This window comes from Oncorhynchus clarkii, chromosome 17 (assembly GCF_045791955.1).
Source record: "Oncorhynchus clarkii lewisi isolate Uvic-CL-2024 chromosome 17, UVic_Ocla_1.0, whole genome shotgun sequence".
Lineage (NCBI taxonomy): Eukaryota > Metazoa > Chordata > Actinopteri > Salmoniformes > Salmonidae > Oncorhynchus > Oncorhynchus clarkii.
In genome coordinates, this window is record NC_092163.1 from 8,902,013 (window position 1) to 8,926,477 (window position 24,465).

The following is a 24,465-nucleotide window of genomic DNA, read 5'->3' on the forward strand; positions in this document are numbered from 1 at the left end:
TTGATGGGAATAGTAGTCATAGAATCTCCTGTATTTCCTGGAAACGAAAAGTCATAAGAAGTTCTTGCTCGCCTCTAAAAAGTTGTTTACCTGACTTCATCTACGGTGTAAAGCGAGAAAGGTTGAAACGAAAAACAGAGTAAGTACCGTGTTTTTACGAGGATTTTTGAAAACTGAGTGAAATCTCCGAAACGTGAAGGAAAAAATATGTTTGACTCACCTGGCAAACAAATGTTAGCTAGCTTGGTTAGCTACCTTGCTAGCTATTTTCCTAACAATGGGCCATTTATAGCTAACGTTAATACCGGGGTTTAGTGATCAAAACACCGTTTTTAGCTAGTTTCACAGTTTGCTACTTTTATTTATTGACTGGATGTTGGCGGTTACCCGTCAAAACAACCATTCCTTTGTTATGCTAGCAAAGCCAAATATCAATATGGAAATCTGGCAAAAATAATTGTATATTTTCACAGCTATACCATATGATAGTTGCGCCACGATGTTCTGTCTGATAGAGCAGTGGTTGTTGGGAGAAATGGAGAACGTCGCAGTGTTGACAATCCTTCAGATAATTTATTCAGGAACAACCGTCATAATAACCTCCTCTGCCCGGTTCTAGTCCCCTTTTCTCCTCCCCCTTTGTTCTCTTCTGTCCCTTCCCGTCCCTCTCCTCTTCTCCAGATGTCTCTGATGGAGCCCGGTGGTGGCGCCCACAACAGGCCGGTGACGGCAGTGGCCTGGGCCTCCAACAGCAGCACCTGTCCCAAAGACTTCAACCTGGTAGGAAGGGAGTCAGGGAGGAGGGAGGGATACAGGTAGAAAGAGTAGGAAATAGATTGAGATAATTTAAGGTCAGACTACATGCAGGCTTGGCTCATCGAGGAGACAGTAAGAGGTCAGACTACATTAAAGGCTCATCGAGGAGACAGTAAGAGGTCAGACTACATAAAGGCTTATAGAGGAGACAGTAAGAGGTCAGACTACATAAAGGCTTATAGAGGAGACAGTAAGAGGTCAGACTACATAAAGGCTTGGCTCATAGAGGAGGCAGTAAGAGGTCAGACTACATAAAGGCTTATAGAGGAGACAGTAAGAGGTCAGACTACATAAAGGCTTATAGAGGAGACAGTAAGAGGTCAGACTACATAAAGGCTTATAGAGGAGACAGTAAGAGGTCAGACTACATAAAGGCTCATCGAGGAGACAGTAAGAGGTCAGACTACATAAAGGCTCATAGAGGAGACATTAAGAGGTCAGACTACATACAGACTTGGCTCATAGAGGAGACAGTAAGAGGTCAGACTACATAAAGGCATGGCTCATAGAGGAGAGGTCAATAATTCTCAATATTGTGTGTAGCGTCTTACCCTCTCTCACTCTCTCTCTCTCTCTCTCTCACCCCCTCTGTCTCTCCCTCTCACCCTCTGTGTGTCTCTGTCTCTCACCCTCTGTGTGTCTCTGTCTCTCACTCCCTCTCTCTTTCTCTCTCTCCCCACCACCCCTCTCTCTCCCCACCACCCCTCTCTCCCATCTCTCTGTCTCTCTCTCCCATCTCTCTGTCTCTCTCTCCCCTCTCTCTGTCTCTCTCCCCTCTCTCTGTCTCTCTCCCCCCTCTCTGTCTCTCTCCCCTCTCTCTGTCTCTCTCTCCCCTCTCTCTGTCTCTCTCCCCTCTCTCTGTCTCTCTCCCCTCTCTCTGTCTCTCTCTCCCCTCTCTCTGTCTCTCTCCCCTCTCTCCCCTCTCTCTGTCTCTCTCCCCTCTCTCTGTCTCTCTCTCCCCTCTCTCTGTCTCTCTCTCCCCTCTCTCTGTCTCTCTCTCCCCTCTCTCTGTCTCTCTCCCCTCTCTCTGTCTCTCTCCCCTCTCTCTGTCTCTCTCCCCTCTCTCTGTCTCTCTCCCCTCTCTCTGTCTCTCTCTCCCCTCTCTCTGTCTCTCTCTCCCCTCTCTCTGTCTCTCTCTCCCCTCTCTCTGTCTCTCTCTCCCCTCTCTCTGTCTCTCTCTCCCCCCTCTCTGTCTCTCTCTCCCCTCTCTCTGTCTCTCTCCCCTCTCTCTGTCTCTCTCCCCTCTCTCTGTCTCTCTCCCCTCTCTCCCCTCTCTCTGTCTCTCTCCCCTCTCTCTTTCTCTCTCCCCTCTCTCTGTCTCTCTCCCCTCTCTCTGTCTCTCTCCCCTCTCTCTGTCTCTCTTTGTCTCTCTCCCCTCTCTGTCTCTCTCCCCTCTCTCTGTCTCTCTCCCCTCTCTCTGTCTCTCTCTGTGTCTCTCCCCTCTCTCTGTCTCTCTCCCCTCTCTCTGTCTCTCTCCCCTCTCTCTGTCTCTCTCCCCTCTCTCTGTCTCTCTCCCCTCTCTCTCTCTCTGTCTCTCTCCCCTGTCTCTGTCTCTCTCCCCTCTCTCTGTCTCTCTCCCCTCTCTCTGTCTCTCTCCCCTCTCTCTGTCTCTCTCCCCTCTCTCTGTCTCTCTCCCTGTCTCTCTCTGTCTCTCTCTCCCCTCTCTGTCTCTCTCTCCCCTCTCTGTCTCTCTCTGTCTCTCTCCCCTCTCTCTGTCTCTCTCCCCTCTCTCTGTCTCTCTCCCCTCTCTCTGTCTCTCTCCCCTCTCTCTGTCTCTCTCCCTGTCTCTCTCTGTCTCTCTCCCCTCTCTCTGTCTCTCTCCCCTCTCTCTCTCTCTCTCTCTCTGTCTCTCTCCCCTCTCTCTGTCTCTCTCTGTCTCTCTGTCTCTCTCCCCTCTCTCTGTCTCTCTCTGTCTCTCTCCCCTCTCTCTGTCTCTCTCCCCTCTCTGTCTCTCTCTGTCTCTCTCTCCCCTCTCTGTCTCTCTCTCCCCTCTCTGTCTCTCTCTCCCCTCTCTGTCTCTCTCTGTCTCTCTCCCCTCTCTCTGTCTCTCCCCTCTCTCTCTCTCTCTCTCTCTGTCTCTCTCCCCTCTCTCTGTCTCTCTCCCCTCTCTCTGTCTCTCTCCCCTCTCTCTGTCTCTCTCCCCTCTCTCTGTCTCTCTCTGTCTCTCTCCCCTCTCTCTGTCTCTCTCCCCTCTCTCTGTCTCTCTCTGTCTCTCTCTCCCCTCTCTGTCTCTCTCTGTCTCTCTCCCCTCTCTCTCCCTCTCTCTGTCTCTCTCCCCTCTCTCTGTCTCTCTCCCCTCTCTCTGTCTCTCTCCCCTCTCTCTGTCTCTCTCCCCTCTCTCTGTCTCTCTCCCCTCTCTCTCTCTTTCTAGATTAGTATAACTGAGGATGGAGCTGCTGCAAACTTCACACGGAGCTTCGCCATGAAGGCTGGCTACTACCTCTGCTACAGCAAGGTGTGTTATATACACACACACACACACACACACACACACTCAGACTCAGACTCAGACCCACACACTCAGACTCAGACCCACACACACACTCAGACTCAGACACACACACACACACTCAGACTCAGACACACACACACACACTCAGACTCAGACACACACACACACACACACACACACACACACACACGTGGACTCAGACAGCCACGTGCCTAAATGACATCTTCCCCCTCTCTAGGACATGTCAGGTGGTATGGTAGTATCAGATGTCCAGGTGATCTCAGACAAGGAGACTGTTCCTCATGGGTACTGTTACATACCTGAACACCTGGAGCCTAGTGAGTACCTGCTTCCCGCCTCAACACCTGGAGAAACACAGACATGCTTTACAGATACTTATTAAATACCTGAACACCTGGAGAAACACAGACATGCTTTACAGATACTTATTATATACCTGAACACCTGGAGGAACACAGACATGCTTTAGAGATGCTTATTATATACCTGAACACCTGGAGGAACACAGACATGCTTTACAGATACTTATTAAATACCTGAACACAGAGACATGCTTTACAGATACTTATTAAATACCTGAACACCTGGAGAAACACAGACATGCTTTACAGATGCTTATTAAATACCTGAACACCTGGAGAAACACAGACATGCTTTACAGATACTTATTAAATACCTGAACACCTGGAGAAACACAGACATGCTTTACAGATGCTTATTAAATACCTGAACACCTGGAGGAACACAGACATGCTTTACAGATACTTATTATATACCTGAACACCTGGAGAAACACAGACATGCTTTACAGATGCTCATTATATACCTGAACACCTGGAGGAACACAGACATGCTTTACAGATGCTCATTATATACCTGAACACCTGGAGGAACACAGACATGCTTTACAGATGCTTATTATATACCTGAACACCTGGAGAAACACAGACATGCTTTACAGATACTTATTAAATACCTGAACACCTGGAGAAACACAGACATGCTTTACAGATGCTTATTAAATACCTGAACACCTGGAGGAACACAGACATGCTTTACAGATACTTATTAAATACCTGAACACCTGGAGAAACACAGACATGCTTTACAGATGCTTATTAAATACCTGAACACCTGGAGGAACACAGACATGCTTTACAGATACTTATTATATACCTGAACACCTGGAGGAACACAGACATGCTTTACAGATGCTTATTATATACCTGAACACCTGGAGAAACACAGACATGCTTTACAGATGCTTATTATATACCTGAACACAGAGACATGCTTTACAGATGCTTATTAAATACCTGAACACCTGGAGAAACACAGACATGCTTTACAGATGCTTATTATATACCTGAACACCTGGAGAAACACAGACATGCTTTACAGATGCTTATTAAATACCTGAACACCTGGAGGAACACAGACATGCTTTACAGATGCTTATTATATACCTGAACACCTGGAGAAACACAGACATGCTTTACAGATGCTTATTATATACCTGAACACCTGGAGAAACACAGACATGCTTTACAGATGCTTATTAAATACCTGAACACCTGGAGGAACACAGACATGCTTTACAGATGCTTATTATATACCTGAACACCTGGAGGAACACAGACATGCTTTACAGATGCTTATTAAATACCTGAACACCTGGAGGAACACAGACATGCTTTACAGATGCTTATTAAATACCTGAACACAGAGACATGCTTTACAGATGCTTATTAAATACCTGAACACCTGGAGAAACACAGACATGCTTTACAGATACTTATTAAATACCTGAACACCTGGAGGAACACAGACATGCTTTACAGATGCTTATTAAATACCTGAACACAGAGACATGCTTTACAGATGCTTATTAAATACCTGAACACCTGGAGAAACACAGACATGCTTTACAGATACTTATTAAATACCTGAACACCTGGAGGAACACAGACATGCTTTACAGATGCTTATTAAATACCCGAACACCTGGAGAAACACAGACATGCTTTACAGATACTTATTATATACCTGAACACCTGGAGAAACACAGACATGCTTTACAGATACTTATTAAATACCTGAACACCTGGAGGAACACAGACATGCTTTACAGATGCTTATTATATACCTGAACACCTGGAGAAACACAGACATGCTTTACAGATACTTATTATATACCTGAACACCTGGAGAAACACAGACATGCTTTACAGATACTTATTAAATACCTGAACACCTGGAGGAACACAGACATGCTTTACAGATACTTATTAAATACCTGAACACCTGGAGGAACACAGACATGCTTTACAGATACTTATTAAATACCTGAACACCTGGAGGAACACAGACATGCTTTACAGATGCTTATTAAATACCTGAACACCTGGAGGAACACAGACATGCTTTACAGATACTTATTAAATACCTGAACACCTGGAGGAACACAGACATGCTTTACAGATGCTCATTATATACCTGAACACCTGGAGGAACACAGACATGCTTTACAGATGCTTATTATATACCTGAACACCTGGAGAAACACAGACATGCTTTACAGATACTTATTAAATACCTGAACACCTGGAGAAACACAGACATGCTTTACAGATACTTATTATATACCTGAACACAGACATGCTTTACAGATGCTCATTATATACCTGAACACCTGGAGAAACACAGACATGCTTTACAGATACTTGGAAAATGTTCATAACTCATTTATTAACAAGCGACTACTGCAAGTTATTTAAAAGTTGTTTTTAGTAGGACAGAAGTTTTTAGTAGGACAGTAGTTGTTTTTAGTAGGACAGAAGTTGTTTTTAGTAGGACAGTAGTTTTTTTTAGTAGGACAGTAGTTGTTTTTAGTAGGACAGTAGTTGTTTTTAGTAGGACAGTAGTTGTTTTTAGTAGGACAGTAGTTGTTTTTAGTAGGACAGAAGTTGTTTTTAGTAGGACAGTAGTTGTTTTTAGTAGGACAGTAGTTGTTTTTAGTAGGACAGTAGTTGTTTTTAGTAGGACAGTAGTTGTTTTTAGTAGGACAGAAGTTGTTTTTAGTAGGACAGAAGTTGTTTTTAGTAGGACAGAAGTTGTTTTTAGTAGGACAGAAGTTGTTTTTAGTAGGACAGAAGTTGTTTTTAGTAGGACAGTAGTTGTTTTTAGTAGGACAGAAGTTGTTTTTAGTAGGACAGTAGTTGTTTTTAGTAGGACAGTAGTTGTTTTTAGTAGGACAGTAGTTGTTTTTAGTAGGACAGAAGTTGTTTTTAGTAGGACAGAAGTTGTTTTTAGTAGGACAGTAGTTGTTTTTAGTAGGACAGTAGTTGTTTTTAGTAGGACAGAAGTTGTTTTTAGTAGGACAGAAGTTGTTTTTAGTAGGACAGTAGTTGTTTTTAGTAGGACAGTAGTTGTTTTTAGTAGGACAGTAGTTGTTTTTAGTAGGACAGTAGTTGTTTTTAGTAGGACAGTAGTTGTTTTTAGTAGGACAGAAGTTGTTTTTAGTAGGACAGTAGTTGTTTTTAGTAGGACAGTAGTTGTTTTTAGTAGGACAGTAGTTGTTTTTAGTAGGACAGAAGTTGTTTTTAGTAGGACAGTAGTTGTTTTTAGTAGGACAGAAGTTGTTCAGGTGGTTTTTGTTATGTTTCATACAACGTGATCCATGTCTGTTTATGTTCTGGATGGCTTAGACCAGACATCTATAGGAACGTTCCTCTATATGCCCTCTATGTTATGTGTTTATGTTCTGGATGGCTTAGACCAGACATCTATAGGAACGTTCCTCTATATGCCCTCTATGTTATGTGTTTATGTTCTGGATGGCTTAGACCAGACATCTATAGGAACGTTCCTCTATATGCCCTCTATGTTATGTGTTTATGTTCTGGATGGCTTAGACCAGAAATCTATAGGAACGTTCCTCTATATGCCCTCTGAATCTCCATTTTTAACTGGATTTTTTTTTTAAGTATTCAAAAATGTGTGTGTGTGTGTGTGTGTGTGTGTGTGTGTGTCCAGGGGCCTCCGTGTCTAAGAAGAAGCGTGTGTGTGTCCGCATGGTGCCAGTGGGCGGTGTGGAGACTGCTGTACTGGACATCAAACTGACTGCTAAGACTAGGAGGATGCTGCAACACTACACCTGCTTGGGGTCAGACACACACACACAGACACACAGACACACAGACACACACACACACACACACACACAGACACACAGACACACACACACACACACACACACACACACACACACACACACACACATAGACACACACACACACACACACACAAAGAGAGTGACAGACACACACAGACATCCCACTAATGTAGCTTCTTCCAGGACAAAATAACAACATTTGAGTGAAGATCCTCCATTGAGCTACTCTCAGTGTGTGTCTGGGAGATCAGGGGTCGGTGTGTCTGGGGGGTCAGGGGTCGGTGTGTCTGGGGGGTCAGGGGTCGGTGTGTCTGGGGGATCAGGGGTCGGTGTGTCTGGGAGATCAGGGGTTGGTGTGTCTGGGAGATCAGGGGTTGGTGTGTCTGGGAGATCAGGGGTTGGTGTGTCTGGGAGATCAGGGGTTGGTGTGTCTGGGAGATCAGGGGTTGGTGTGTCTGGGAGATCAGGGGTTGGTGTGTCTGGGAGATCAGGGGTCGGTGTGTCTGGGAGATCAGGGGTCGGTGTGTTTGGGAGATCAGGGGTCGGTGTGTCTGGGAGATCAGGGGTCGGTGTGTCTGGGAGATCAGGGGTCGGTGTGTCTGGGAGATCAGGGGTCGGTGTGTCTGGGAGATCAGGGGTCGGTGTGTCTGGGAGATCAGGGGTCGGTGTGTCTGGGAGATCAGGGGTCGGTGTGTCTGGGGGATCAGGGGTCGGTGTGTCTGGGGGATCAGGGGTCGGTGTGTCTGGGGGATCAGGGGTCGGTGTGTCTGGGGGATCAGGGGTCGGTGTGTATGGGAGATCAGGGGTCGGTGTGTCTGGGGGATCAGGGGTTGGTGTGTCTGGGGGATCAGGGGTTGGTGTGTCTGGGGGATCAGGGGTTGGTGTGTCTGGGAGATCAGGGGTTGGTGTGTCTGGGAGATCAGGGGTCGGTGTGCCTGGGAGATCAGGCGTCGGTGTGCCTGGGAGATCAGGGGTCGGTGTGCCTGGGAGATCAGGGGTCGGTGTGCCTGGGAGATCAGGGGTCGGTGTGTCTGGGAGATCAGGGGTCGGTGTGTCTGGGAGATCAGGGGTCGGTGTGTCTGGGAGATCAGGGGTCGGTGTGTCTGGGAGATCAGGGGTCGGTGTGTCTGGGGGATCAGGGGTCCGTGTGTCTGGGGGATCAGGGGTTGGTGTGTCTGGGGGATCAGGGGTTGGTGTGTCTGGGGGATCAGGGGTTGGTGTGTCTGTCCTAATTGGTGCGTTGTCCTGTCTGTCTCAGGGACATGCATGGCTATGTGATGTGGTGTAAGAAGGGGCCCTTCTCCAGCCCTCTACCCCAGGCAAAGCCTCGCAGCCTCAGCCTTGACCTCCGTCAGCTCTCCCTGGACCAGAACCTCCCTCCGCTACCCCTCAGACCCAGGTAACTACCCCCTCAGACCCAGGTAACTACCTCCTCTGACCCCGGTAACTACCCCCTCTGACCCTGGTAACTACCCCCGGTAACTACCGACTCTGACCCCGGCAACTACCCTCTCTGACCCTGGTAACTACCCCCGGTAACTACCCCCTCTGACCCCGGTAACTACCCCCGGTAATTACCCCCTCTGACACCGGTAACTACCCCTGGTAACTACCCCCTCTGACCCCAGTAACTAACCCCGGTAACTACCCCCTCTGACCCCGGTAACTACCCGCTCTGACCCCAGTAACTACCCCTCAGACCCCATGTACAGTACACCCTCACCTGTTTAGCCAGTTATTTACTCCTAGGCCTGACCTTTCCTCCACTGTCCCTCAGACCCAGGTGAGACTGTTACCTTAGACCTCCCACCCAGGTAAGACTGTTACCTTAGACCTCCCACCCAGGTGAGACTGTTACCTTAGACCTCCCACCCAGGTGAGACTAGGTTAGGTGAGACCTCCCACCCAGGTGAGACTGTTACCTTAGACCTCCCACCCAGGTGAGACTAGGTTAGGTGAGACCTCCCACCCAGGTGAGACTGTTACCTTAGACCTCCCACCCAGGTGAGACTAGGTTAGGTGAGACCTCCCACCCAGGTGAGACTGTTACCTTAGACCTCCCACCCAGGTGAGACTAGGTTAGGTGAGACCTCCCACCCAGGTGAGACTAGGTTAGGTGAGACCGTTACCTTAGACCTCCCACCCAGGTGAGACTAGGTTAGGTGAGACTGTTACCTTAGACCTCCCACCCAGGTGAGACTGTTACCTTGGACCTCCCACCCAGGTGAGACTAGGTTAGGTGAGACCTCCCACCCAGGTGAGACTGTTACCTTAGACCTCCCACCCAGGTGAGACTAGGTTAGGTGAGACCTCCCACCCAGGTGAGACTAGGTTAGATGAGACCTCCCACCCAGGTGAGACTAGGTTAGGTGAGACCGTTATCTTAGACCTCCCACCCAGGTGAGACTGTTACCTTAGACCTCCCACCCAGGTGAGACTGTTACCTTAGACCTCCCACCCAGGTGAGACTGTTACCTTAGACCTCCCACCCAGGTGAGACTGTTACCTTAGACCTCCCACCCAGGTGAGGCTGTTACCTTAGACCTCCCACCCAGGTGAGACTAGGTTAGGTGAGACTGTTACCTTAGACCTCCCACCCAGGTGAGACTGTTACCTTAGACCTCCCACCCAGGTGAGACTGTTACCTTAGACCTCCCACCCAGGTGAGACTGTTACCTTAGACCTCCCACCCAGGTGAGACTAGGTTAGGTGAGACTGTTACCTTAGACCTCCCACCCAGGTGAGACTGTTACCTTGGACCTCCCACCCAGGTGAGACTGTTACCTTAGACCTCCCACCCAGGTGAGGCTGTTACCTTAGACCTCCCACCCAGGTGAGACTAGGTTAGGTGAGACTGTTACCTTAGACCTCCCACCCAGGTGAGACTGTTACCTTGGACCTCCCACCCAGGTGAGACTGTTACCTTAGACCTCCCACCCAGGTGAGACTGTTACCTTAGACCTCCCACCCAGGTAAGACTGTTACCTTAGACCTCCCACCCAGGTGAGACTGTTACCTTAGACCTCCCACCCAGGTGAGACTAGGTTAGGTGAGACCTCCCACCCAGGTGAGACTGTTACCTTAGACCTCCCACCCAGGTGAGACTAGGTTAGGTGAGACCTCCCACCCAGGTGAGACTGTTACCTTAGACCTCCCACCCAGGTGAGACTAGGTTAGGTGAGACCTCCCACCCAGGTGAGACTAGGTTAGGTGAGACCGTTACCTTAGACCTCCCACCCAGGTGAGACTGTTACCTTAGACCTCCCACCCAGGTGAGACTAGGTTAGGTGAGACCTCCCACCCAGGTGAGACTGTTACCTTAGACCTCCCACCCAGGTGAGACTAGGTTAGGTGAGACCTCCCACCCAGGTGAGACTGTTACCTTAGACCTCCCACCCAGGTGAGACTAGGTTAGGTGAGACCTCCCACCCAGGTGAGACTAGGTTAGGTGAGACCGTTACCTTAGACCTCCCACCCAGGTGAGACTGTTACCTTAGACCTCCCACCCAGGTGAGACTAGGTTAGGTGAGACTGTTACCTTAGACCTCCCACCCAGGTGAGACTGTTACCTTGGACCTCCCACCCAGGTGAGACTAGGTTAGGTGAGACCTCCCACCCAGGTGAGACTGTTACCTTAGACCTCCCACCCAGGTGAGACTAGGTTAGGTGAGACCTCCCACCCAGGTGAGACTAGGTTAGATGAGACCTCCCACCCAGGTGAGACTAGGTTAGGTGAGACCGTTATCTTAGACCTCCCACCCAGGTGAGACTGTTACCTTAGACCTCCCACCCAGGTGAGACTGTTACCTTAGACCTCCCACCCAGGTGAGACTGTTACCTTAGACCTCCCACCCAGGTGAGACTGTTACCTTAGACCTCCCACCCAGGTGAGGCTGTTACCTTAGACCTCCCACCCAGGTGAGACTAGGTTAGGTGAGACTGTTACCTTAGACCTCCCACCCAGGTGAGACTGTTACCTTAGACCTCCCACCCAGGTGAGACTGTTACCTTAGACCTCCCACCCAGGTGAGACTGTTACCTTAGACCTCCCACCCAGGTGAGGCTGTTACCTTAGACCTCCCACCCAGGTGAGACTAGGTTAGGTGAGACTGTTACCTTAGACCTCCCACCCAGGTGAGACTGTTACCTTGGACCTCCCACCCAGGTGAGACTGTTACCTTAGACCTCCCACCCAGGTGAGGCTGTTACCTTAGACCTCCCACCCAGGTGAGACTAGGTTAGGTGAGACTGTTACCTTAGACCTCCCACCCAGGTGAGACTGTTACCTTGGACCTCCCACCCAGGTGAGACTGTTACCTTAGACCTCCCACCCAGGTGAGACTGTTACCTTAGACCTCCCACCCAGGTGAGACTGTTACCTTAGACCTCCCACCCAGGTGAGACTGTTACCTTAGACCTCCCACCCAGGTGAGACTGTTACCTTGGACCTCCCACTCAGGTGAGACTGTTACCTTAGACCTCCCACCCAGGTGAGACTGTTACCTTAGACCTCCCATCCAGGTGAGACTGTTACCTTAGACTTCCCACCCAGGTGAGACTGTTACCTTAGACCTCCCACCCAGGTGAGACTGTTACCTTGGACCTCCCACCCAGGTGAGCCTGTTACCTTGGACCTCCCACCCAGGTGAGACTAGGTTAGGTGAGACTGTTACCTTAGACCTCCCACCCAGGTGAGACTAGGTTAGGTGAGACTGTTACCTTAGACCTCCCACCCAGGTTTGACTGTTACCTTAGACCTCCCACCCAGGTGAGACTAGGTGAGGTGAGACTGTTACCTTAGACCTCCCACCCAGGTGAGACTAGGTTAGGTGAGACTGTTACCTTAGACCTCCCACCCAGGTGAGACTAGGTTAGGTGAGACTGTTACCTTAGACCTCCCACCCAGGTGAGACTAGGTGAGGTGAGGCTGTTACCTTAGACCCCCCACCCAGGTGAGACTGTTACCTTAGACCTCCCACCCAGGTGAGACTGTTACCTTAGACCTCCCACCCAGGTGAGACTAGGTTATGTGAGACTGTTACCTTAGACCTTCCACCCAGGTGAGACTAGGTTAGGTGAGACTGTTACCTTAGACCTCCCACCCAGGTGAGACTAGGTTAGGTGAGACTGTTACCTTAGACCTCCCACCCAGGTGAGACTAGATGAGGTGAGGCTGTTACCTTAGACCCCCCACCCAGGTGAGACTGTTACCTTAGACCTCCCACCCAGGTGAGACTGTTACCTTCGACCTCCCACCCAGGTGAGACTGTTACCTTAGACCCCCACCCAGGTGAGACTGTTACCTTAGACCTCCCACCCAGGTGAGACTGTTACCTTAGACCTCCCACCCAGGTGAGACTGTTACCTTCGACCTCCCACCCAGGTGAGACTGTTACCTTAGACCCCCACCCAGGTGAGACTGTTACCTTAGACCTCCCACCCAGGTGAGACTAGGTTAGGTGAGGCTGTTACCTTAGACCTCCCACCCAGGTGAGGCTGTTACCTTACACCCCCCACCCAGGTGAGACTGTTACCTTAGACCTCCCACCCAGGTGAGACTAGGTTAGGTGAGACTGTTACCTTAGACCTCCCACCCAGGTGAGACTAGGTTAGGTGAGACTGTTACCTCTCAGACCCAGGTACTATACACCTGCTGTCCAGGTAGCTCTCAGGTGAGAGACTCAGATCTTGGTGTGTGGCTACTGGCCTGGTTAACTTCTATTAACCAGGTGGGACCTACACAGGAAATCTCTCTGACTAAAACCCCTAATGGTAACCCTCTCTCTGTGGCCAGGTGAGAGTGATGGTAACCCTCTCTCTCTGTGGCCAGGTGAGAGTGATGATAACCCTCTCTCTGTGGCCAGGTGAGAGTGATGATAACCCTCTCTCTGTGGCCAGGTGAGAGTGATGGTAACCCTCCTCTCTGTGGCCAGGTGAGAGTGATGGTAACCCTCTCTCTGTGGCCAGGTGAGAGTGATGGTAACCCTCTCTCTCTGTGGCCAGGTGAGAGTGACGGTAACCCTCTCTCTCTGTGACCAGGTGAGAGTGATGGTAACCCTCTCTCTGTGGCCAGGTGAGAGTGATGGTAACCCTCTCTCTGTGGCCAGGTGAGAGTGATGGTAACCCTCTCTCTCTGTGGCCAGGTGAGAGTGATGGTAACCCTCTCTCTGTGTTCAGGCGAGAGTGATGGTAACCCTCTCTCTGTGGCCAGGTGAGAGTGATGGTAACCCTCTCTCTGTGGCCAGGTGAGAGTGATGGTAACCCTCTCTCTCTGTGGTCAGGTGAGAGTGATGGTAACCCTCTCTCTCTGTGTCCAGGTGAATCTGAGAGCCAGGTGAGAGTGATGGTAACCCTCTCTCTCTGTGGCCAGGTGAGAGTGATGGTAACCCTCTCTCTCTCTGGCCAGGTGAGAGTGATGGTAACCCTCTCTCTCTGTGGCCAGGTGAGAGTGATGGTAACCCTCTCTCTCTGTGGCCAGGTGAATCTCAGAGCCAGGTGAGAGTGATGGTAACCCTCTCTCTCTGTGGCCAGGTAGATCTCAGAGCCAGGTGAGAGTGATGGTAACCCTCTCTCTGTGGCCAGGTGAGAGTGATGGTAACCTTCTCTCTGTGGCCAGGTGAGAGTGATGGTAACCCTCTCGCTGTGGCCAGGTGAGAGTGATGGTAACCCTCTCTCTCTGTGGCCAGGTGGATCTCAGAGCCAGGTGAGAGTGATGGTAACCCTCTCTCTGTGGCCAGGTGGATCTCAGAGCCAGGTGAGAGTGATGGTAACCCTCTCTCTCTGTGGCCAGGTGGATCTCAGACCCAGGTGAGAGTGATGGTAACCCTCTCTCTCTGTGGCCAGGTGAGAGTGATGGTAACCCTCTCTCTCTGTGGCCAGGTGAGAGTGATGGTAACCCTCTCTCTCTGTGGCCAGGTGGATCTCAGAGCCAGGTGAGAGTGATGGTAAACCTCTCTCTCTGTGGCCAGGTGAGAGTGATGGTAAACCTCTCTCTCTGTGGCCAGGTGAGAGTGATGGTAACCCTCTCTCTGTGGCCAGGTTAATCTCAGAGCCAGGTGAGAGTGATGGTAGCCCTCTCTCTCTGTGGCCAGGTGGATCTCAGAGCCAGGCAAGAGTGATGGTAAACCTCTCTCTCTGTGGCCATGTGGATCTCAGAGCCAGGTGAGAGTGATGGTAACCCTCTCTCTCTGTGGCCAGGTCGATCTCAGAGCCAAGTGAGAGTGATGGTAACCCTCTCTCTCTGTGGCCAGGTGAGAGTGATGGTAACCCTCTCTCTCTGTGGCCAGGTGGATCTCAGAGCCAGGTGAGAGTGATGGTAACCCTCTCTCTCTGTGGCCAGGTGAGAGTGATGGTAACCCTCTCTCTCTGTGGCCAGGTGGATCTCAGAGCCAGGTGAGAGTGATGGTAAACCTCTCTCTCTGTGGCCAGATGGATCTCAGAGCCAGGTGAGAGTGATGGTAAACCTCTACTCAGAATTCCACAGACTGACTTGGGTCTCCCTGTCTCCATAGCAACGCTCCACCCATGCCCCCTGGCAGGAAGCTCAGCCATCGCCGCAGCAACCTCCAATTGAACGATGCTGTGGACAAAGTGGTTGACAGCAGCAACATCTACGGCATCTCAGGTTGACCAAAAAACACTTATAGAAAAGAGACAGCTACTGTACATGTTATAAAGACTGATGTACTGACTCTCTCTACCTCTCTCTACCTATCCTCCCTCTCTCTCTACCTATCTTCCCTCTCTCTACCTACCTCTCTCTACCTACCTACCTCTCTCTACCTACCTTCCTCTCTCTCTACCTACCTTCCTCTCTCTCTACCTACCTTCCTCTCTCTCTACCTCTACTCTCTCTACCTCTACTCTCTCTCTACCTACATTACTCTCTCTTGACCTCTACTCTCTCTCTACCTACATTCTACTCTCTCTACCTACCTTACTCTCTCTCTACCTCTACTCTCTCTCTACCTACATTCCTCTCTCTCTACCTACCTCTACTCTCTCTACCTACCTCTACTCTCTTTACCTCTACTCTCTCTACATCTACTCTCTCTACCTACCTCTACTCTCTCTCTCTCTCTCTCTACCTACCTTACTCTCTCTCTACCTCTACTCTCTTTACCTCTACTCTCTCTACCTCTACTCTCTCTCTCTCTCTCTACCTACCTTACTCTCTCTCTACCTCTACTCTCTTTACCTCTACTCTCTCTACCTCTACTCTCTCTACCTACCTCTACTCTCTCTCTCTCTCTCTACCTACCTTCCTCTCTCTACCTACCTTACTCTCTCCACCTACCTTACTCTCTCCACCTACCTTACTCTCTCTACCTACCTTACTCTCTCTACCTACCTTACTCTCTCTACCTCTACTCTCTCTCTCTACCTCTACTCTCTCTACCTACCTCTACTCTCTCTCTCTCTCTCTACCTACCTTACTCTCTCTCTACCTCTACTCTCTTTACCTCTACTCTCTCTACCTCTACTCTCTTTACCTCTACTCTCTACCTCTACTCTCTCTACCTACCTCTACTCTCTCTCTCTCTCTCTACCTACCTTACTCTCTCTCTACCTCTACTCTCTTTACCTCTACTCTCTCTACCTCTACTCTCTCTACCTACCTCTACTCTCTCTCTCTCTCTCTCTACCTACCTTCCTCTCTCTACCTACCTTCCTCTCTCTACCTACCTTACTCTCTCTACCTACCTTACTCTCTCTACCTACCTTACTCTCTCTACCTCTACTCTCTCTCTCTACCTCTACTCTCTCTACCTACCTATCCTCCCTCTCTCTACCTACCTTACTCTCTCTACCTACCTTACTCTCTCTACCTACCTTACTCTCTACCTACCTTACTCTCTCTACCTCTACTCTCTCTACCTACCTATCCTTCCTATCTCTACCTATCCTCCCTCTCTCTACCTACCTTCCTCTCTCTACCTATCCTCCCTCTCTCTACCTACCTCCCTCTCTCTACCTACCTCCCTCTCTCTGCCTACCTTTCTCTCTCTACCTCTACTCTCTCTACCTACCTTCCTCTACCTCTACTCTCTCTACTAGAGGTCGACCGATTCATCGGAATGGCCGATTTCAAGTTTTCATAAATATCAGAAATCTGTATTTTTGGACACCGATTTGGACAAATGTTTAAAAATAATAATAATAATTTACTCCATTATTTAATCTTTATTTAACTAGGCAAGTCAGTTAAGAACACATTCTTATTTTCAATGACTGCCTATGAACAGCGGGTTAACTGCCTTGTTCAGGGGCAGAACGACAGATGTTTACCTTGTCAGCTCAGGGGATTCAATCTTGCAACCTTACGGTTAACTAGTCCAACGCTCTGCCTCACGAGGAGCCTGCCTGTTACGCAAATGCAGTAAGAAGCCAAGGTAAGTTGCTAGCTAGCTAACTTATCTTATAAAGAACAATCAATCAATCATCATCACTAGTTAACTACACATGGTTGATGATATTACTAGTTTCCCTAGCGTGTCCTGTGTTGTATATAATCGATGTGGTGCGTATCGTTGTTCCAATGTTTACCTAACCATAAACATCAATGCCTTTCTTAAAATCCAAACACAGAAGTATATATTTTTAAACCTGCATATTTAGCTAAAAGAAATCCAGGTTAGCAGGCAATATTAACCAGGTGAAATTGTGTTACTTCTCTTTAGTTCATTGCACGCAGAGTCAGGGTATATGCAACAGTTTGGGGCGCCTAATTTGCCAGAATTGTACATATTTATGACATAACATTGAAGGTTGTGCAATGTAACAGGAATATTTAGACGTAGGGATGCCACCCGTTAGATAAAATACAGAACGGTTCCGTATTTCACTGAAAGAATAAACGTCTTGTTTTCGAGATGATAGTTTTCGGATTCGACCATATTAATGACCTAAGGCTCGTATTTCTGTGTGTTATTATGTTATAATTAAGTCTATGATTTGATAGAGCAGTCTGACTGAGCGGTGGTAGGCACCAGCAGGCTCGTAAGCATTCATTCAAACAGCACCTTCATGCGTTTTGCCAGCAGCTCTTCGTTGTGCGTCAAGCATTGCGCTGTTTATGACTTCAAGCCTATCAACTCCCAAGATGAGGCTGGTGTAACCGATGTGAAATGGCTAGCTAGTTAGCGGGGTGCGCGCTAATAGCGTTTCAAACTAGAGTGGTTGTTCCCCTTGCTCTGCATGGGTAACGCTGCTTCGAGGGTGGCTGTTGTCGATGTATTCCTGGTTCGAGCCCAGGTATGGGCGAGGAGAGGGACGGAAGCTATACTGTTACACTGGCAATACTAAAGTGTCCATAAGAACATCCAATAGTCAAAGGTTAATGAAATACAAATGGTATAGAGGGAAATAGTCCTATAATTCCTATAATAACTACAACCTAAAACTTCTTACCTGGGAATATTGAAGACTCATGTTAAAAGGAACCACCACCTTTCGTATGTTCTGAGCAAGGAACTGAAACGTTAGCTTTCTTACATGGCACATATTGCACTTTTACTTTCTTCTCCAACACTTTGTTCTTGCATTATTTAAACCAAATTGAACATGTTTCATTATTTATTTGAGGCTAAATGGATTTTTATTGATCTATTATATTAAGTTAAAATAAGTGTAAATTCAGTATTGTTGTAATTGTCATTATTACAAATAAATGTAAAAAAAAAAGGTCAGATTAATCGGTATCGGCTTTTTTTGGTCCTCCAATAATCGTTGTTGAAAAATCGGTCGACCTCTACATACCTCTACATCGACCTCTACATACATAACTCTCTCACTCACTCACTCACTCACTCACTCACTCACTCACTCACTCACTCATATTCATTATTTATTTGAGGCTAAATGGACCAGGGATATATATATATATATCCCTGGTCCGTTGTAGTGTATTGACCATGTACAGTGCCTTGCGAAAGTATTCGGCCCCCTTGAACTTTGCTAACTTTTGCCACATTTCAGGCTTCAAACATAAAGATATAAAACTGTATTTTTTTGTGAAGAATCAACAACAAGTGGGACACAATCATGAAGTGGAACGACATTTATTGGATATTTCAAACTTTTTTAACAAATCAAAAACTGAAAAATTGGGCGTGCAAAATTATTCAGCCCCTTTACTTTCAGTGCAGCAAACTCTCTCCAGAAGTTCAGTGAGGATCTCTGAATGATCCAATGTTGACCTAAATGACTAATGATGATAAATACAATCCACCTGTGTGTAATCAAGTCTCCGTATAAATTCACCTGCACTGTGATAGTCTCAGCGGTCCGTTAAACGCGCAGAGAGCATCATGAAGAACAAGGAACACACCAGGCAGGTCCGAGATACTGTTGTGAAGAAGTTTAAAGCCGGATTTGGATACAAAACGATTTCCCAAGCTTTAAACATCCCAAGGAGCACTGTGCAAGCGATAATATTGAAATGGAAGGAGTATCAGACCACTGCAAATCTACCAAGACCTGGCCGTCCCTCTAAACTTTCAGCTCATACAAGGAGAAGACTGATCAGAGATGCAGCCAAGAGGCCCATGATCACTCTGGATGAACTGCAGAGATCTACAGCTGAGGTGGGAGACTCTGTCCATAGGACAACAATCAGTCGTATATTGCACAAATCTGGCCTTTATGGAAGAGTGGCAAGAAGAAAGCCATTTCTTAAAGATATCCATAAAAAGTGTTGTTTAAAGTTTGCCACAAGCCACCTGGGAGACACACCAAACATGTGGAAGAAGGTGCTCTTGTCAGATGAAACCAAAATTGAACTTTTTGGCAACAATGCAAAACGTTATGTTTGGCGTAAAAGCAACACAGCTCATCACCCTGAACACACCATCCCCACTGTCAAACATGGTGGTGGCAGCATCATGGTTTGGGCCTGCTTTTCTTCAGCAGGGACAGGGAAGATGGTTAAAATTGATGGGAAGATGGATGGAGCCAAATACAGGACCATTCTGGAAGAAAACCTGATGGAGTCTGCAAAAAGACCTGAGACTGGGATGGAGATTTGTCTTCCAACAAGACAATGATCCAAAACATAAAGCAAAATCTACAATGGAATGGTTCAAAAATAAACATATCCAGGTGTTAGAATGGCCAAGTCAAAGTCCAGACCTGAATCCAATCGAGAATCTGTGGAAAGAACTGAAAACTGCTGTTCACAAATGCTCTCCATCCAACCTCACTGAGCTCGAGCTGTTTTGCAAGGAGGAATGGGAAAAAATGTCAGTCTCTCGATGTGCAAAACTGATAGAGACATACCCCAAGCGACATACAGCTGTAATCGCAGCAAAATGTGGCGCTACAAAGTATTAACTTAAGGGGGCTGAATAATTTTGCACGCCCAATTTTTCAGTTTTTGATTTGTTAAAAAATTTTGAAATATCCAATAAATGTCGTTCCACTTCATGATTGTGTCCCACTTGTTGTTGATTCTTCACAAAAAAATACAGTTTTATATCTTTATGTTTGAAGCCTGAAATGTGGCAAAATGTCGCAAAGTTCAAGGGGGCCGAATACTTTCGCAAGGCACTGTATGTAGGTCTGTCCTTCAGCTGTTCCTGTCTATTAATGTTATGTATTGTTTCATGTTGTGTGGTCCCCAGGAAGTGTATTATGTAATGTTGTGTGGACCCCAGGAAGTGTATTATGTAATGTGTCATGTTGTGTGGTCCCCAGGAAGTGTATTATGTAATGTTGTGTGGACCCCAGGAAGTGTATTATGTAATGTGTCATGTTGTGTGGTCCCCAGGAAGTGTATTATGTAATGTGTCATGTTGTGTGGTTCCCAGGAAGTGTATTATGTAATGTTGTGTGGACCCCAGGAAGTGTATTATGTAATGTGTCATGTTGTGTGGTCCCCAGGAAGTGTATTATGTAATGTGTCATGTTGTGTGGTCCCCAGGAAGTGTATTATGTAATGTTGTGTGGACCCCAGGAAGTGTATTATGTAATGTGTCATGTTGTGTGGTCCCCAGGAAGTGTATTATGTAATGTTGTGTGGACCCCAGGAAGTGTAGCTGCTGATTTTACAACAGCTAATGGGGATCCTACCAAAATACCTCTCCACCCTCCCTCTCCTCCCACCATCCCTCTCTCTCACTCTTTCTACCCTCCATCTCTTTCCCCTCCATCTCTCTTCTCTTCCTCCCTCTCCAGCCATAGATGGTGTTCCCTTCACTCTACACCCCAAGTTCAAGACCCAAACGAACGGCACGGTAAGTTGAAATACCAACTGCCATCGTTTTACTGGTAAAGTGACAGGGACTACTTTTACTCCCAGTGGTGAAATACCACGAGTCTAAACTCTCTCTCTCTCCTCCATGAGTCTAAACAGTCTCTCTTTCCTCCTAGACCCCAACAAACACTCTGAAATACCATGAGTCTAAACTGTCTCTCTCTCCTCCTAGACTCCAACAAACACTCTGAAATACCATGAGTCTAAACTCTCTCTCTCTCCTCCACGAGTCTAAACAGTCTCTCTTTCCTCCTAGACTCCAACAAACACTCTGAAATACCATGAGTCTAAACTCTCTCTCTCTCCTCCACGAGTCTAAACTGTCTCTCTCTCCTCCTAGACTCCAACAAACACTCTGAAATACCATGAGTCTAAACTGTCTCTCTCTCCTCCTAGACTCCAACAAACACTCTGAAATACCATGAGTCTAAACTGTGTCTTTCTCTCCTCCTAGACTCCAACAAACACTCTGAACAACATTCGCATCAAGTCTGTCCAGGACATTGAAAATGAGGTGTGTGTGTTTATGTATTTATTTAACCAGGCAAGTCAGTTAAGAACACATTTTCATTTTCAATGACGGCCTAGGAACAGTGGGTTAACTGGTCTAGGAACAGTGGGTTAACTGGTCTAGGAACAGTGGGTTAACTGGTCTAGGAACAGTGGGTTAACTGGTCTAGGAACAGTGGGTTAACTGGTCTAGGAACAGTGGGTTAACTGGTCTAGGAACAGTGGGTTAACTGGTCTAGGAACAGTGTGTTAACTGGTCTAGGAACAGTGGGTTAACTGGTCTAGGAACAGTGGGTTAACTGGTCTAGGAACAGTGGGTTAACTGGTCTAGGAACAGTGGGTTAACTGGTCTAGGAACAGTGGGTTAACTGGTCTAGGAACAGTGGGTTAACTGGTCTAGGAACAGTGGGTTAACTGGTCTAGGAACAGTGGGTTAACTGGTCTAGGAACAGTGGGTTAACTGGTCTAGGAACAGTGGGTTAACTGGTCTAGGAACAGTGGGTTAACTGGTCTAGGAACAGTGGGTTAACTGGTCTAGGAACAGTGGGTTAACTGGTCTAGGAACAGTGGGTTAACTGGTCTAGGAACAGTGGGTTAACTGGTCTAGGAACAGTGGGTTAACTGGTCTAGGAACAGTGGGTTAACTGGTCTAGGAACAGTGGGTTAACTGGTCTAGGAACAGTGGGTTAACTGGTCTAGGAACAGTGGGTTAACTGGTCTAGGAACAGTGGGTTAACTGGTCTAGGAACAGTGGGTTAACTGGTCTAGGAACAGTGGGTTAACTGGTCTAGGAACAGTGGGTTAACTGGTCTAGGAACAGTGGGTTAACTGGTCTAGGAACAGTGGGTTAACTGGTCTAGGAACAGTGGGTTAACTGGTCTAGGAACAGTGGGTTAACTGGTCTAGGAACAGTGGGTTAACTGGCCTAGGAACAGTGGGTTAACTGGTCTAGGAACAGTGGGTTAACTGGTCTAGGAACAGTGGGTTAACTGGTCTAGGAACAGGGGGTTAACTGGTCTAGGAACAGTGGGTTAACTGGTCTAGGAACAGTGGGTTAACTGGTCTAGGAACAGTGGGTTAACTGGTCTAGGAACAGTGGGTTAACTGGTCTAGGAACAGTGGGTTAACTGGTCTAGGAACAGTGGGTTAACTGGTCTAGGAACAGTGGGTTAACTGGTCTAGGAACAGTGGGTTAACTGGTCTAGGAACAGTGGGTTAACTGGTCTAGGAACAGTGGGTTAACTGGTCTAGGAACAGTGGGTTAACTGGTCTAGGAACAGTGGGTTAACTGGTCTAGGAACAGTGGGTTAACTGGTCTAGGAACAGTGGGTTAACTGGTCTAGGAACAGTGGGTTAACTGGTCTAGGAACAGTGGGTTAACTGGTCTAGGAACAGTGGGTTAACTGGTCTAGGAACAGTGGGTTAACTGGTCTAGGAACAGTGGGTTAACTGGTCTAGGAACAGTGGGTTAACTGGTCTAGGAACAGTGGGTTAACTGGTCTAGGAACAGTGGGTTAACTGGTCTAGGAACAGTGGGTTAACTGGTCTAGGAACAGTGGGTTAACTGGTCTAGGAACAGTGGGTTAACTGGTCTAGGAACAGTGGGTTAACTGCCTTGTTCAGAGGCAGAACGACAGATTTGTACCTTGTCGGCTCGGGGATTCAATCTTGCAACCTTTCGGTTACTAGTCCAACCACTAGGCTACCCTGCCACCCCAGTGGGCATGGTATTGATTGTGTTACAGTGGGGTCCATCGTAGTGTCGACCATGTTGTGGTACTGTGGGGTCTGTTGTAGTGTGTTAACCATGTTGTGTTACTGTGGGGTCTGTTGTAGTGTGTTAACCATGTTGTGTGTTTACAGTACAACTACACTTTCACCGTGGAGGAAAACGCAGCCAAGAGAACCACATCGCTCACCACAGGAAGCACCTCTTAAGCACAATGACCTTTCATCTCCGACCTCAACAATGGCGGCCTGCTCGACCCACAACACTACGGAGGTCAATGTGATATGCCTGGGTCATGAAATGATAATCAATGTCCAAGTGCCTCGAAGATGACTGACTAGAACAGAAGTGTCATTCTACATTCCAGAGTACCATTGGTTGTACCCACATTCTACATTCCAGAGTTCCATTGGTTGTACCCACATTCTACATTCCAGAGTTCCATTGGTTGTACCCACATTCTACATTCCAGAGTTCCATTGGTTGTACCCACATTCTACATTCCAGAGTTCCATTGGTTGTACCCACATTCTACATTCCAGAGTTCCATTGGTTATACCCACATTCTTATTCCGTGTTCTAAACTCTTGCACATTTCATTCTCACGCCCCGTATATGGGGCCAGTTATATATGTGAGGGATGACTCTTCCCCCGTATATGGGGCCAGTTATATATGTTAGGGATGACTCTTCCCCCGTATATGGGGCCAGTTATATATGTTAGGGATGACTCTTCCCCCGTATATGGGGCCAGTTATATATGTTAGGGATGACTCTTCCCCCGTATATGGGGCCAGTTATATATGTTAGGGATGACTCTTCCCCCGTATATGGGGCCAGTTATATATGTTAGGGATGACTCTTCCCCCGTATATGGGGCCAGTTATATATGTTAGGCATGACTCTTCCCCCGTATATGGGGCCAGTTATATATGTTAGGGATGACTCTTCCCCCGTATATGGGGCCAGTTATATATGTTAGAGATGACTCTTTGACGGGGAAGAGAGCGTTGTATGGCAGGGCACGCTTGTTTCTCTCGTTAGAATAATGACAGGAACCTGTTGCGGTGTACCTGTTAACGTCAGGCTATTGATCTTCATCTTTATTGGGATGTTTAGGGACCAAACTAAATGTTGTTACACTTTCAATGTAAATAATGTTACTATTATGTCTCTGTGGTGAAACATGGGTCATTTCATGGTTAAAATATATAATAAGGAAGTATGGTTACCGGTCACTGGTTATATCTGTATATTGTGCCTTGCATGCAAGTATAAACAAATAAAGTACCAAATAGTTTGACGTGTACCGTTCTTATAAGGAGAGTTTGATATCTGTCACAGGGAGATAAAACATGTTAACACAGCAACTGCTGACACTTTATGCTCGGACTGATAGACACGCCCACTTTTCTGCATGTTCAAACAGGTGATTGGAGATTTGGTTTCCGTGTGTAACCCATAAGACCATGTGAACCTGCCAGTCTGCAGCTTTCACCTGTATCCACACT

At 47.5% G+C, this 24,465-nt stretch overlaps 1 protein-coding gene across 1 annotated transcript; it reads left to right on the top strand.

Moving 5' to 3' along the window:
- Nucleotides 1–681: 681 nt before the first annotated feature.
- On the top strand, nucleotides 682–24,249 carry LOC139369545 (multivesicular body subunit 12A-like). The gene is made up of 9 exons (XM_071108789.1): nucleotides 682–780; nucleotides 3,188–3,271; nucleotides 3,507–3,606; nucleotides 7,325–7,454; nucleotides 8,722–8,862; nucleotides 14,975–15,087; nucleotides 20,637–20,695; nucleotides 21,170–21,229; nucleotides 23,089–24,249. The coding sequence occupies exons 1-9, from the start codon at nucleotides 682–684 to the stop codon at nucleotides 23,161–23,163; spliced, it is 861 nt and encodes a 286-aa protein (XP_070964890.1). The 3' UTR covers nucleotides 23,164–24,249.
- The last annotated feature ends 216 nt before the right edge of the window (nucleotides 24,250–24,465 follow it).